The 16,288-nt window shown below is 33.0% G+C and overlaps 1 protein-coding gene across 6 annotated transcripts in view; it reads right to left on the bottom strand.

Annotated features, from left to right (window-relative positions):
* Positions 1 to 16,288, bottom strand: part of LOC111044246 (rho guanine nucleotide exchange factor 18) — a 165,135-nt gene that overhangs the window by 67,300 nt on the left and 81,547 nt on the right. For all 6 annotated transcript variants that reach the window (XM_039422381.1, XM_039422382.1, XM_039422384.1 and 3 more), the window contains 8 exons: positions 15,971 to 16,056; positions 15,078 to 15,222; positions 12,108 to 12,231; positions 10,158 to 10,377; positions 7,021 to 7,181; positions 3,230 to 3,346; positions 2,205 to 2,271; positions 1,023 to 1,134 (listed from right to left, as the gene is read on the bottom strand). In XM_039422381.1, coding sequence (XP_039278315.1) covers positions 1,023 to 1,134; positions 2,205 to 2,271; positions 3,230 to 3,346; positions 7,021 to 7,181; positions 10,158 to 10,377; positions 12,108 to 12,231; positions 15,078 to 15,222; positions 15,971 to 16,056 — 1,032 coding nt within the window. The remainder of the gene's footprint in view (positions 1 to 1,022; positions 1,135 to 2,204; positions 2,272 to 3,229; positions 3,347 to 7,020; positions 7,182 to 10,157; positions 10,378 to 12,107; positions 12,232 to 15,077; positions 15,223 to 15,970; positions 16,057 to 16,288) is intronic.

Here is a 16,288-nt window from a genome sequence, read left to right as displayed (position 1 = left end):
ACAAATCTTAGTTAATAATAACTAGAAACTGACTAATAATAACTTGTAGTTGAAAAAAGTTTATCAGTACTTATGAATTCGTCAATGTTCGTCCTGGAAAAGTTGCAATAGAGAATGAGTAGTTGGAGGGTAAAACATGAGCAGTAAATAAGGGCAGCAATAATTCGGGCAGGAAGGTATTAAACTAGAATCAAGCTCATAGAACAAAATAATATGAGATTTTTATAGAACAAAAAAAATATATATATTTTTTTTTTAATAATATTTATTGACCGAGCGAAGTGAGGTCCAAGATTCAAGTCGACGGTTTGACATTTCTCTTTATGTTTAAATGTTTAATTGTTTATATGTTGCGCATTTACGGTGAAACGCGGTAATAGATTTTCATGAAATTTGACAGGTATGTTCCTTTTTAAATTGCGCGTCGACGAATATACAAGGTTTTTGGAAATTTTGCATTTCAAGGATAATATAAAAGGAAAAAGGAGCCTCCTTCATACGCCAATATTACCGTAAAAATCAGACTATAGAATAATTATTATTCATCATAAATCAGCTGTCGAGTTGACTATAAATTGTATGCCATGACGCATGCAATTCAATATCTCAATGTAACTTGGTACAAAATTAACAGCTGTGTAGACTATAAATTGCATGCCTCATTGAATGCAATTTTTATGCACTATTAAATAGGATGCAAAGAACAATAAAGCTCGTCTGGGCGCCCAGATGTCTTCTGGTTTTCTCGCGCTAAATTCTGGAAAGCGTTATATGATAATTAAATCTTGTGTAAGCATGATCTGATCAAATAAATAGATGTTAGTGTATTAGTGTGGAAGTGCTTATGGTTTAGGACGTCGTTATACTGCGCGAGGTCTACTGTTTACAGAACTACTAGTAATCTAGATACTACTTTACATCTATTCTCTCCAAGTAGATGAATTAATTGAAGATCAAATTAAAAAGTTAAGGGAATACAAAAAAACTGAAAGTGCCTGAACAAGGCGAATTAATGAACTTACTTTCACAGTACAAAGCTGGTTTATTGGTGAGGGGTTTTGAGCACCAATCACAGAGATGAGATGATCCATAGCATACTGAAACCCACTGATGACTTTGCTTCTTCGATTTATCCTGTAAAATTGATAAAAATAAATTCCTGACAATTGAAAGGAGGCAATAATAATTATTCTAGAAATCCAAATTAACCTTCCGGCAGTCGCGCTGTTGTAAAAAGTACAACAGTGTCAGTTTTTTGCTGCACAAAACTATTGAATGGGGTGGTGTCAGTGAATGAGTCACTATGCATTCCAAAACTTTCCCCCCATCACTCCACTGAGTTGCAGTATCAACCAAGCAATGGTTCAGTCTTACTTTAGGTGCCATTTAGTCGCGAAAGTGCATAAGTCGCACTGTGCATAAGATAGGGAAAGACTGTATACGGGGGACTGTAAACGAACCAATAACACAGAATTGATGGCTTTGCTTGATGTACCTTATCGGGCTATGAAATGGTAATCATCCAAATGTTCATAGGCGTAAAATAATCCAAGAAGATGGAAAAAGTAATTATACAATTAATTAATATGTTTTGACAGTATACAGAGTACATAACACTAGTAAAATTGGATGTTGTACAAAATACAACACGCGACTACCGGCAGGTTAATCAACATTAATAAATTATTAGGAAAATAAACTATATAAGACATAGTGCGATTATCATAGATCAACAATTTCAAAATTAAAGCCAATTCAACAACTTTTATTTATTTATTTAGCCTATTTATTTATTTATTAGGTTAGCACAAACGATCGGGAAAGAAAATACAGGCTATTGCTCAAATTTCTTCAATTTCCTAATTTAGTTTCAAATTGTCAATATTTACAAGTCTCTTCATTTTCAGTTACACTGATTGTATTTTCATAACCACTTTGTAATTTTGTTCCAGAACTGCAGTTTCGTGTTGCAAATGAAACCAATAGCCAAAGATGTATTTGTTTCAAAAGGAAACTGCAATCCTCTTATAGTTACTCAATGAAGTGGAATTTAAAAGATTAGTTTTCTAAACTTTGTATTAAATTTGCCTCAAATTGAATAAGAAGGTGAAAAGCTAAAAAAATATATGCATCAATCTATTCATTCAACTCTTCATTATTTAATAAAGAAAAGTAATTATTTTTGTGAGAATAATATTAATTACCTTCTTTTTTCTGAAAAATAAGCTTCCCCTTTTCCGACGCTTCTCTTGGTGGTCGTCGTAAACAGCACTAAAAGATAGAAAGATAATTGTGATTATCGTGGAATATGAAAATTAATACAACAATCAAATCTTTACAATAGTTTTTGACTTCGCTGGAGATGATTATTTCAGATGATATTCAAATCTTAATCAAGATATTCAGTGTGTCCAACAATAATCTTTATCAGGTACCTTTATATACGTCAAGTGAGATTTCTCACGTTGTAATACATTGTATTGATAAATAAGTAAATTGTACCATTTACCAATAATACAAGTCGTATCTTCAATAGGATTGAAATTCTAGAAGTTTTGATGAATCAATTTTCTCTGTTGTCAATATTTGCAATAGCAGAAGGAGGTTACTTTCATGACAACATTCATTCAAATCATCTTACTATAAAGTTACAGTTGTCCCATTTTTTGTTAGTAAAATAATGATTCAACTAAGCTAAGCATAATATTGGCATATAACCGGCCAATAATGATACTTACTTGAATAAGTGATACTGAAGTAACAAACAAGTGTCATTAATAACGTCTGTTGTTCGGTAAGTCAGTATTAAAACAACATATAATAGCAATTGAGAAAACATAGCAGATGAAGCAAGTCATTCAAGTTCCATATGCATCATCCAAGTTTAACACTAATCTACAATATATATTACATGGAAATAATATATTATATTAAAAAGTGAAATTCAAGTTATTACTAAGGCAGAAACTGCTTAGTTTGTTCTACTAGCCGATAGGAGAAAAATAGTTATTTTCATTCAACGGTTCACAAAGAGAGATTGATCTGAGAAATATTTTTTGATAGGCCTTGTAAGCCTATGCACGATAGAAACATCAAGTTCGTCTTTACTTCGAATGGTTAGTTTTTCTGACGATTGATTTGTTCAATGTGTGAGCACGACGTGAGAATGAATGGTATTGTTTTGTGTCCGACTGGGCGGAATTAGAAGGAAATGGCATATTATACTGACTTGAACAAGTGGTACTGCAAGGAGAGATGCGTGTCAGGCTTGTCGGCGTCAAGCAGGCTGGCCAACATATCCTCCTCGGTCTCGCTTTCGGTTCCACTGGGTCGCAGTTGGCACCCTCTATTGTGCACACCACAACAATACCAATGTGCAATTCACAATGAAAGCCATGCTATGCTATGCTGTGCTATGCTATGCTAATGTACATGCTGCACTAAAACCAATATACACAACAAGCGTTGAATATTGCAACAAACAAAACCAACGCTAGTAACTAATCAAAATAAAAGCGGCAAGTTTTGTGATATTTTATTCTTGATTAGGCATTATATTATAAAATGGGAATGAATTTATTTATTTATTAATTTGAATTATTGTAAATGAAACAATAATTGACTAATTATGAATAAATTTTCAGCATATATTAAATTAATAAAAGGTTTATTCGAAGAAATGTGTTTAATACTGTCATTATTTCAACCTTTGTAATCAAGTTTGTGCTCATATGTTCTGTGCTCAACTCAAAGAATGTAATCGTCCTCAAACATTGAGTAACGATAAAAACGAATGGAAAGCACAATAATTACAATATTTAATGAGGATCGGACTTGAAAGAAGCAAGAGACTTAGAGTTGTTCGAGTGTTGAAATTAATAGAGAATCTAGAGCCTTGGAAAATTATTTAAATTGTAAAGATGCGTAGGATTACACAAATATTCGTGTGATCGATATAATGAAATGCTTTGTTACTAATTGTTACATTTTCACATAATAAATTGATTCCCAATGAATGTGTAATCATGAAGATTTCACTTAATAAAATAGTTGCACTAATACAATATTTTTTTAATTTTTATTCAACAATATAGAAAAATTCAAAGCTGATTCAATAGACGACTTATTGCGATATTGAACAGATAAACAGTTATAATACTTCTACTAACACAAAAACTCAAAAGAAGAAAATAATTAAGTGGTTTAATTTTTCAACTATTACCGAAACTTTAAAGCGAAGACTTTTTTGTTTAGCTTCATCTTATAATGTTCTTCAACACAATTCTTAGATCGATACTGAATATTATGAATTTTAAATGTGGGACAATTTACCAACATTAACAACTTATTTAACGCCCAACATTTGGATTCCAACATGTTAGTAACACAGTATAAAAATACTATCGATTTTATGTAGTTAATAAGAGAATGGAACTGAATTAAAAAAAAATTAATATGAATGAAAAATCAATTTTCTGTATATTAATAGCAGTAAAGCTCAAAGATTGATAATTATTAGGCATTTCATATTATTATAATTTTAATATTTGTTCGTGAACATCCTTTTATAAGTTGATGTTGGAGTGTGTTCAATGGGGTTTGAGCTGATTGTGAACGGCTACAACTGACAGGCTAGTGTTGATTGTGACTAAGTTTACATTGTAAAAGTATAGAGCCATAAAAATTATAAATCAATAATACACACAATTTGAAAGTTACACTGTAGGTATGAATGTAGCTCAATATTGAACATTATAGAATGAGAAGACATTGAGAAGAAATTTATTATTATCAAGTCCCGCTTAAGGCGAATGCACACTGTAGCAGACAGACGGAGAAAAAAATCAACGTCTGCATGGAGACGTGCGCATAAATATGGAGAGAATGTGCATTGCAACATTCGAACACCTGGGGAGCGATTCTTCCCTCCGTTTCTGGGATTTTCCAACATCTGTCTGCTGCTGTGTGCGTTCGCCTTCAATTCAGAAATACACGTGATAACAAGACTTAAACAAGGGTGGTAGGATAATATTCCTGATTGGCAGAAATTGGAATAAATTATCAATACATTTAAATGATACGTAATCAGAGTTATTTTCCTGGTATTTACTTTTAATAAAAATATTTCATCACACAATTATTATAAAGTACATGTTTCGCATTATACATTGGAGTGTGATAATGTTAGCCTCATCAAACAATTCTTACAGGCGCGAGGACCTATTTAGAAGTTGTAAAGTGAATTTTATTAGAGCGAAATCGTTGAATAATTTTTTCTCATGGATCTCATTAACAAATTTCACACCATGATCGACTAGTTTCATGACTTGAAGATCGTCTTCAAATTATTTTGTTCAATAACATACCATCATAAGTGTGCCTTTCAAAGACGAAAACTTATTCAAGATCTCAAATAAAGAATCGGATATTGTGGATAGCATTTTTTGAGTAAGATACATGAAAAATGATGAACAGTTACAACTGTTGAATTAGTGACTTGATAAGCATGACTGACAATGGAGGAATATCTATGTAATAGTGGGAACTAGTGTTGAGGTTCTACAGTGAGATTCACTTTACACTGTCATTGAACTGTGATTGGTCGAATAAGAAGTATTGATGTCATTTATAAGAAAAACCCACGTCACATTTTTAGATGTGCATGAAAATCTAATCATTTATTGTTATTGAATCTTTTTGGGAAGAATTATCATTTTTCCATTTTTAGTGTTGAATAATGTATGTTACTAATGAAACAATATTATTTCTTCAAATTGAATAATTTAGGCTACTAATAAAAACAAATTATTAGCGTGTTCTAACTATATAATAGAATACAGTTCTATTTCCTCAGAGTGATGAGAAAACTTGTTGTACTAACTATAAGAAACGTTAATTATTAATGTATATTTGAAAGTTTATTATATTTTAAGAAACGTCCAACCAAATAATATTATGATTCAGCCCAATTGAGAGAAAAGTTTTGTAACAAAATTTACACTAGTATTTATGGAACTTTTGACTGAATTATAATTGAAGTTATATTGACTGAATAAAATTTAATTCTTCATTGTTGAAAATCAATAGTTCGAATGAGAAAATCCCCCATTTTCATGACAGTGAAATCATTGAAAACTGCAATCTTCTAAAAGATAAGAAAAAGAGAGTGCATGAACGGTATTTGAATAATAATTTTCATGCTTGTGAGTGCAAAATTTATAATACAACAAAAACATGCGTGAAAATGGAATCGTTCCACCAAAAATGCATATTACATGCAAATATTGCTGGACCAGAAAAAAATATTACCAGGAGTAATGAAATGACGTAGCCTTTGCCAATGATATGATGATAAGGGACTATCTAAAGAGATTCACTTCGATGTATTAACCTTTTTATGTGATTGAAAACAAATTACCTCACAAAAATACTGTAAATTAAGTTTAGATCGTTTTAGAAATACCTTCAACAAAGATCACACTTATGTGAGACATAGGAATCTAAAAGAATACAACCAAACCCCCATTATCTAAACTGTATTAAGAGGGGAAAATATTGAGTAATAAAGTATTCAATTCTAACTAAAACATACAGTATCTGAGAAGTTATAAATGTCAAAAAACATTATTTCTAAACTAAAGTGACAGATTGAGGTATTGTGTATTAAAGTGATAGTATTGAGACAAATTCCAACTAGAAGCAAACTGTGAAGTAAAATTGGTAACAGTGTAAGAAAAAATTCCTTTAATACTAAAGTGAAATAGATTGCATGTGGTTTCGTAGTAGAAATATTCTCCATAAGTACAATACTTTCAGAAAAAAATTAATGAAGCGTCCACCCCAATATTTAAACAACTAATAAATCAAAATAACTCCAATCTAAATTTCGATTCAAAAGCAAAAACGCAAGAGCTCTGATAATTAAGTATGCCCAATACCAAACACACAAAAACTGGACAAGATTGAAATATCGTAGTGAAGTTGAACAAAGAGTTGAGTAGGATTGAGAGATGAACTTACACTGAGAGTGTGGCGTTGGCGCCGTCAATGACGGGCACCCCAGGCGCCAGGTCGCGGGCGGCCAGGATTGAGGGCGTCGAAATGGACTTCTGCAATGGAAGACGCGCCTGCAGCAAGCGACATTCTGCCTCGCGTTTCGCCACCACCTTCATGAAGTCATTCTGCAAATAACGCCATAAATTCAATCATACATTCACTTCAAACTATCAGCATTTCTTATAAATAAAATTATAAGTCATTCAGCAAGTGGAGCCATACATATGTGAATGTAACTATAGTGAGATTCACATCAAACTGTAATACTGTCACTTAAACTTTATTGTTAATTTTAACACTAATGCGTGGAAAATGAAACTAGTGAGAATTCTAATAGGGATGATTACATTGAATCATCGCTTCACAAGCTTCGACTATTATCAACAGAGTTTTTTGAATGATTGATTTTTATTGAAGGGTAATTTTATTGTCGACAATGGTACTAATTATAATAATATATCACCTGTATGTACTGTTTTTTATTTTATTATAAATTTAATTTTTGATTGTGTTGTTTCTTATTTTGTATTGAATTCATCATCCATCATGGACTAGTCAGGTGTCCACCGCTTCCTCGGTCTTCCGACGTTCCTTTTCCCATCCAACTGTAACTTCCAAGCTTGTAGTGGAAGACGCGTTGGTGGCATACGGCGCAGGTGATTTGTCCACTTCAATCTGTATTTTTTTATTATTTCTGTTAGTGGTTGCACATTTCATTTCTCAAGTGGTCTCGTCTTGAGTATCCTTGAATGCTGCGCAGCGCAGAAACCTCATCTCTGACGTCTGATTTCGTGAGTCATCATTCTTGGTTTTTGTCCATACCTCACATCCGTATGTCATTAAAGGGATGGCCAATGTCATATAGAACTTAATCTCTGTCTCTTTTCTGGCCTTACATTTCATGTTCGGTGAATGACTCCACGAGTTGAGTTAAACTTTGAATTCAATAAAATTGATTGATTGATTGATATCATGTAATGGATAGGATTATTATCATGATAATGGATGTGGACAGTGATTATATTATGTAATTATAATTCTTTAAAAAGTTAATGGTAACTTTTATTTATAAGAAATAAATAAAAACATGTAATAATAATCCGCATAGAGACATTAACAAATAAATATACACACATAGGCCTACATGGGATTATTGTGAACTTCTCAAACATTATATTACTTTCCTTGCCCTACTACCATAGGTAAGGAAAGTATTGCTTTCCAAAAAAAATAAGGTACCCCAATTTCAAGTTTTCTATACGTTTCAAGGTCCCTGAGTCCAAAAACATGATTTTTGGGAGTTGGTCTATGTGTGTGTATGTGTGTATGTCTGTGAACACAATAACTCCATTCCTAATCAACCGATTAACTTGAAATTTTAAACTTAATGTCCTTATTCCATGAGGATCTGACAATAAGAAATTCAATAAAATTGAATTCAAAATGGCGGATAATTACTAAATACCATGTTTTTCACGGTTTTCTCGAAAACGGCTCTAACGATTTTCTTCAAATTTATACCATGGATAGCTATTTATAAGCCCTATCAACTGACATGAGTCTCATTTCTGGGAAAATTGCAGGAGCTCCGTAATATTCTTGAGAAAAATGGCGGATAATTACTAAAAAACCATGTTTTTCACGGTTTTCTCGAAAACGGCTCTAACGATTTTCTTCAAATTTATAAGCCCTATCAACTGACATGAGTCTCATTTCTGGGAAAATTGCAGGAGCTCCGTAATATTCTTGAGAAAAATGGCGGATAATTACTAAAAAACCATGTTTTTCACGATTTTCTCAAAAAAGGCTTGACCTATTTATTTTTAATTAATACCCTGTATAGTTATTTATCAGCTCTATCAACTGGCATGAGTCTATTTCCAGGGAAACTAATGGGGTCCACCCCATCCTTGAGAAATGGACTTAGTAAATTGACATGAGTTTTTTGTCCTTTTCGTGCCTGAGGTAGGTAGGAAGAGCAGTTTATAAAAAGAACACATAGTCAAGATATTTAATCTGTAGAACAGCTGTTTTGACGACTTTTAAAAAAATCATAGAATTTCACAATTTACACAAAGGAAAAGAACTCTGAAAACAATTATATATACACATATACAGTAGTCTGATCGTAGTTTCAAATATGTTGCTGCCAATCGCCATTATGTTATTCCCCTAAATCATTCTCGTTTAAGAATGAGGCTTACAGTTCAATGAGCAAGGAAAGTTGTGTGAGTGTACCACACCAGATTTTTTTTAGTTGTTAAGCATTTTATTTCCGACTCGCTTGTTGTTATTTGAATTTACATGAAATGGCCATGAACAGATAAATTCCATTTATTTGAATAATTCACAATATTTGACTAAGTGGCACTTGAATTACCACTCTGGGTACACTGTGAACGCTTTAATGTGTTCAATGAAAACACACTATAAGCTGGATTCCAGAATATCAGTATTATAATGAACGTGTCAGTACAGTGAAATTATATTTTTTCAATTAGAAATAACTAAGTAGTACCCATTTTAAACTCTTTTATATAAATAAATAAATAAATAATTTTATTCATGGATAAACACTACTAATATTATTATTAAAGGAAAATCCTAATTGAATGCTGAAAATCACTCCTAAGTATTCTGCTACTACAAATATTGACAACAGGATTAACAGCTAGATGAAAATTCGATGAGAGCTACTATCCAAAAATTATTTTCCAGCCCGGGAATCGAACCCGCTACCTCCTAATTGATGGTCTTTTAATTAGGATTTTCGTTTAATACTAATTATTCATTAATTAGCATTTGAACAAATGCAATTTCTACTTTATTTCCATCAGTAAACACTACAAGTTTCAGCGCTCAAACCATTTTCAAGTGTGCTTTTCTTCAAAGTGAAAGCTGAACCTGGTAGTAGTATTTGTATAAAACAGTTTAAAAAAAGAGTACTAAGGAGTTATTTCTCTATTAATTGAACAATTCAAGTAGCCCTGTTGAAATTCTTTACAAAATATTTTTTTAGTTATATTGTGACTAGCTTGTGGAACTTATGGGAAAGTAGCGGGCAGGTGATTTGTAGGAATGGTGGTTGTATGTTGGCCTACCTGTAAGTCAGCCTCGTTGAGCGAGTGGGTGGAAGAGGTGCCGGCAGTGCGTGCCTGCCGCCCAGTGCGGCCACTGCCTCTCCGGCCTCCCTTGCCGCCATTTGCCACCCCCGCCCCCGCTACCACAGACGCCCCCGCCCCGTCACCCGCCCCCAGCAGATTGGCCGTGCTCTCGCTGAACGGATCGTCATTCTCCGATTCCAAACTGCTCAAACTGATACTGAAGCACAACATTCAATTCAATTTGATTTCATCAACAATACAAAAATAATACAAAGTTGTGACAGTTGAGCAAAAACGATAATAACAACTATATCAACTATCTTATTCTTATACGACTAGAGGTGAAGACTACTGGCATAAGTGAAACCAGTACAAGTGAAATGATAAACTCTTAACAACCATCATTCAAATTGATAAAACCTATAACGCTTAGTTCAATTTTAATAAATTTCACTAAATTTGTGGAATAGAACATATCTTTCATTCATGCCATCTTAGTATAGCGCAATATTTGAGGAGTTAACTATCAAAACGTGTTTTATCACAAGAAAATAAAAAAGTGAGTTATTGGTATCACTGGCTTTGTCTTGGCCATTCCTACACCATGTGATACACTGTTGCTTCAAAAACAATTTATCCCATAGAAAACTGGCTTGAAAAACCAAGGTTGGTAACTAACAAATCATGTTTTAGTTTGATCCAAACAGCCAATGAAAGCTCTGCATTGGACCCCCACTCTACCAAACAGCGCATGCGCATGCACGCCTGCCTTGAATACGAGAGATGTTATAATATTATAATATAGAATGACCTAGCTGGCTGAAGATATGTTAATTGCAAATTATTTGAACTTTAATACACAAAAGTGAGATATTCATTATTACTGTAATATTAATGATTCAATAATATTTTATTGTCATCCACTGAATAACATCTATCAGAATATAGCTTTCACAGTTCATAGAGTTTTTTGTCCATATCTATTTAGAATTCAGAGTTTCCAGTTATATAAGGATTTCTGATGATTGCAAAATTAGAATCTTTCAAATGGCAGTCAGGGGCCATATCGTAGTGAGGCCTTGAGTGAGAAAGAAGTTAACGAAAAAAACAGAAGATATTATCATTAGTTCAGTCTAATTATCGGATTGCATATATCGTATAGAACCATTTTACATTTCATTATGGCACTTACCATGATTGATTCCTTCAATAGATAGCATGAGAAAATAAATAATTTTAATGGTTACTCAACGAAATCACATGTTCATTCATTTATTTGGTAAACACAGGTAGGCCTACTAACCAATGAAATATTCATCATCAGATCATGTCGTATTAGGAAACTATTGTAGACATCGATTTATGACTCACTATATTATATAAGTCATAAATACTCTTGAATCCGCTTTAATGAGTAAAATGCTTGGTTCCACAAAATAATAATGTCAGGTAAACTGCAAACTATGGCTTAGAAAAGTGAAATAATAAAGAGCAAGAGGCATCTCATCTAATAATTTCCTCAAATTTAAGACGAATGACAAAATATCATTACAGTATGAAACAGATACAGTAAAGTGACCCACAGATTAAGCTTAGATCAAAACCATTTGTTCAAGTCATTAATTAATTTATTGTATGATTTATATTATACTGTTTTCATGCATTTAGTCGTTCAGTTCTAATAAAGCCTTAGTGTGTGATTACATTGGATCGCAAGTGCACGCTTAGTTATGCATGACCAAGCATGCAGACGAGAAACAAAATCTGGAATGAACACTCACACTTGCTGATTGCGTTCAGTGTGAGAAGCTACATGCAAATCACACCGTGTTTCAATGGCACTTTCCACATTTTGTTTTTCGGCTCATCTGACGTGCACTTGCACTTACGCATTGAATGTGATCACACCATTATAAACAAAGAAAATTGAAATCATGTTTGTTGTACCTTCTTTGTCTGTCGGCTCTACATGAGTCCTTGCTGTTGGTCAAGTCCTCCAAAGCAGCCCAACTTCGTCTTCTCATCACTTCTCCGTCTTCTCGCACTCCGATCTGCCATTCACCAGAGCTACCTGCATGTGCATTCATTAATTATCAATTAGTATTCGCCGTATTCCACTCATAAGTCTCAACAGCAATCAGTGAAAAGGTAATCTCTAGTGAAAAGTATCACTATTAGAAGTCTCCTGAGCAATAATAATCTCATAATCTCATGAACAATCAAGATAAAAGTAATCTAAAAATTTTACTAAGAAGTCAAGTCTCATCAATAAATTCATGAGTAATCATGTTAACAAATTTCATGAATAATCAATAACTGATCTATGAATTGTACTCATAAGACTTCAAAGTAACAATTTTTTTAAAAAGTTCCAAAAATAAAATAAAGTGACATCTGCAGTTCACTCAAGTCAATTAACCAACTTGGAGATTCTAAATTCATTCAGATTTTGCATAAATAATTTAGTAATGTTTGGAAAATAATACAATATTGATACTAAAGATTCAAATAAGTTATAATTTGGTACATGAACCAAATATTTGACAATTTATTATTTTCGAAAATAGCCAGGTTTTATTATTTATTGATGTATACAATATCATCAAAATACATCAAAATAGTACATCATCAAAATTATGTAATTTTGAATCATAACTCTTGAAATAAAACTAGATTTTGAACAAGAGAATCTATCACGAAACCAAATGACCACCTGACACAAGAGTTTTAATTTGGTGCCAGCCTTTCACAATCTAATGAGAGCACTCAAGGCGCTCAAAATTTACATTGATCTCTCATCCGCAAAGCTAGAGTATGGATATAGTTGACAAATTCCTATAATTAATTTGAAACGGCTTTTCTCAAGTGGCTGGCTTTACACGACAAATCTCAGCCTATAGTCTGAACGAATAAATTATAAGGATACCTGCTAATTATAAATAGTAAATTAATACTGTAATCAAACTATAACCTCATAAATTTAGGAATTTATGCAAATCATATAATATGAGGATGTAAAAACAAAAATAATTTTCAAATGACATTTGAGATGACTTGAGATTGAATGTGGCCATCAATAAGTTGTGCGCCCCGAACAATAGACCACATTAAGGTAGATGGAAGGAGTGTGTCCTTTCGTTTAACCTGGCTCTTCATTTCTGCCAGCCGATTGGTTGCCGTGATTGCAGCTGGTGATCCGTGGCTTCCCCTTCGGCTTCAATCTGTCGCCGTTGCAATCCATTTACCGACCTAACCCATCACTCTCTTCCCTGCGCGTAATTATGTCTGTCTTAGCCTCCATTCATTCACTCCAACACCCGTCACACTACTTATCCTTCTTCAATCAACCACGGTGGGATTCATTTTGAACTGTCATAATTTCTTGTGAACATCATCAATGCTACACATTCAGATAATGCTGAACATGAACATCTACAGTACAGTTGATTCGTGCATGCAGGAATTGATATGTTTCATTAGTTCATTGAGATTATTAATGTAAGTTTGATAGATTGATTGTTTTTAGAAACATTGAGATTATGAGTTCAATGAATTAGTGTTTTGTTTCCACTATCGCTGTCAAAGCGATTGTGTATGAGCCAGTATATATGCCTATTGTAATCTACATAAATAAAGTACTCAATCAATCAAATTCTTTGGATTTAGACATAATATGAGAATGATTAAATTGATAAAATCGATATGTTGTCAGTATGTAAAAATGTTATAGCATAAGAAGATATCCCGTGGTCATCATCATCTTATATGCAAGGATTGCCTGTTCCGACTTACAAACGGTTTATAGTTATTTGAATACAATCAAGTTGTATAAATTAACATTCCATACATAACATGTAGTTTTTTCATCTCTTACGTGGCCTTCCAATTGATCTTCTGCCTTCTGGTCTATAATTCAATACCTGTAGGGGAAATCTTTCTGCAGATATTATTTTTATATGTTCCTTCCATTGAATTCTGTAACCATTTCATTCAAATTGTATATTCCCAGCTCTGATCGGATATATTTATTTCTAAAATGATCTCTCCGATCGCAGCCCTTAGTTGTGCGGAGGAATCGCATTTCTGCCGCCTGCAATCTACTCTCAAGTGGTTTCGTTGTTACCCACGACTCACTTCCGAGGACGACTAGAGCAGCCATGATTCTATTAAATTTCATTATTTAAAGTATCTCTCCTCGCTTTCTTCCCCAATATCTGCTGATATTGCCACATACCACTTGAAAAGTTCCAATTTTCTTCTCAATGTCCAAGACTGATATGACTTTATGACTGATATCGCATCCTATATAATTATGTGTATTGTGATACTTGCTCTAATATTTTGATATCAATCACAATTTTAGACCTGATTGGATATTTTTCTGTCAATGACATAATTTTGTTCTTTTCAATTGAGACTTTAAAAAAATATTCCTCACACATTTCATTAAGTCTATGAACTGCTTTTTGAAGGTCATCATCCCATGTAGTTTATGTTCCAAAATTCAAGCCAATTTTTGTTAAATCAAGCCTCTGTCGACTACTATCTATTATTACTGTTTTGGCCGGTTGAGAGAGTAAGAATGACACAGTATGAGAGACTACCACGAAAAATAAGTATTAGGACTATCAGCTTGAGTTAACATTGAAAATTGGAACATAAACGCCCTAAACCATGAGATATATTCTTGTGCTATCTCCTCCTATCTAAGGTTATAGTTTCCCTCTAGTGACACACATTTAGTAATAGGTAAAATAGTGCCCTATATTTACAATACCCTAGGGTAATAGCTTTACTGGTTTACCCATACAAACCTTCAACGGTTTTCCATAGAGGATCCGTTAAAAAGTGTTTGTACATGAAAAAGTTTGTGTATCCGTACATCGAATGAGTTGCAAAGAGAAGGAATATACGTACGTTTCCTGGTGATATTGTTGGGAGGGGGGAGCGTGTGGGTAGGTGACGAGTTGACACTGGAGAGGGGATCCTGCTCATTTTCCAAGTCGTTCAAACTCGGACAGGAGGCGCTCAACCTTGCACACTGCTGAGTCAGTCGGGCCAACTGTAACACAAATCATAGTCATTCACAAAACACAACTATAGGTTACTTATTAACGATGACATTGATTCAATTTGAGGAGTAAGTTGAGAAAAACTCACCTGTTATGTTCACCTGAAATATGTTCAGAGTTCGACTCCCCCAGCAATCTATAAGTTTATTTTATGTGCTGGTGTGTATATTCAACAAGTTGTACTATAACTGTACTTCTATAATTATTATCACTTCGTCAAGAGAGAAAATATTATTTTTCTTCACAGAGTACAAAATGTTTTAGTTGATGTACAGTTGAATGTTAAATTGTCTTTGATAAGAAAATACTGTTTCAACTTTGTTCCTTTCGAACTACAGTAATTGATTCAGTCTTTTCATTATTCTTCCCTCTTCATACTGATATTCATTTGATAAGACATATTATTCAGTCATTAAAACTACAGAGGATGTAAATGAATTAAGCTAGAACTATTTACAACTCATTTGATACAACAAAAATATTCACTCTACAAACTTAATCATTTGATACAACTAGGAATACTAATAAAACCGTTTTTAAAGAACTAGAAATATTCAGTAATCAATCGCTTGTAACTTTTTCATTTATTTACATAAGCATAATATTAAATCAATGTTTTGAGATAATCAACTGGTGTTTTTCAAACTGGTACCTATGCTATTCATTCTATAACAATAAGGAAGAGACAGTTCATCTATAATAATCTGATGGAGCACTAGGATGAAAATTGAAAATCACCTGATTGGATAGGGCTTGAACGGTGGTTACATCACGCATTTGCTGTATGGTCTCATGGATCTCATGCAATTGCTGTAGATTTTCCTCTGAAAAGCAATATAAACAGTTGTTGATAAATGCAGTACAGTTAATGTTAATGATACAGTACACTGAATGATAAATACGAGACAAAAGTAAAAGAAGAATGTTGTGTATGTTTAAAATATTATTAGCTTTGTGAAAAATACTAATCATACTAATTTTGCACACTATTTATTATGATTACATAATATTATTGTACTATATTAATTAATTTAAAATATAAAAAACAAATATAAT

This window comes from Nilaparvata lugens, chromosome 2, assembly GCF_014356525.2.
Source record: "Nilaparvata lugens isolate BPH chromosome 2, ASM1435652v1, whole genome shotgun sequence".
Classification (NCBI taxonomy): domain Eukaryota; kingdom Metazoa; phylum Arthropoda; class Insecta; order Hemiptera; family Delphacidae; genus Nilaparvata; species Nilaparvata lugens.
The sequence above is the reverse complement of the archived record's forward strand: the minus strand, read 5'-3'. Positions and strand labels throughout refer to the sequence as shown.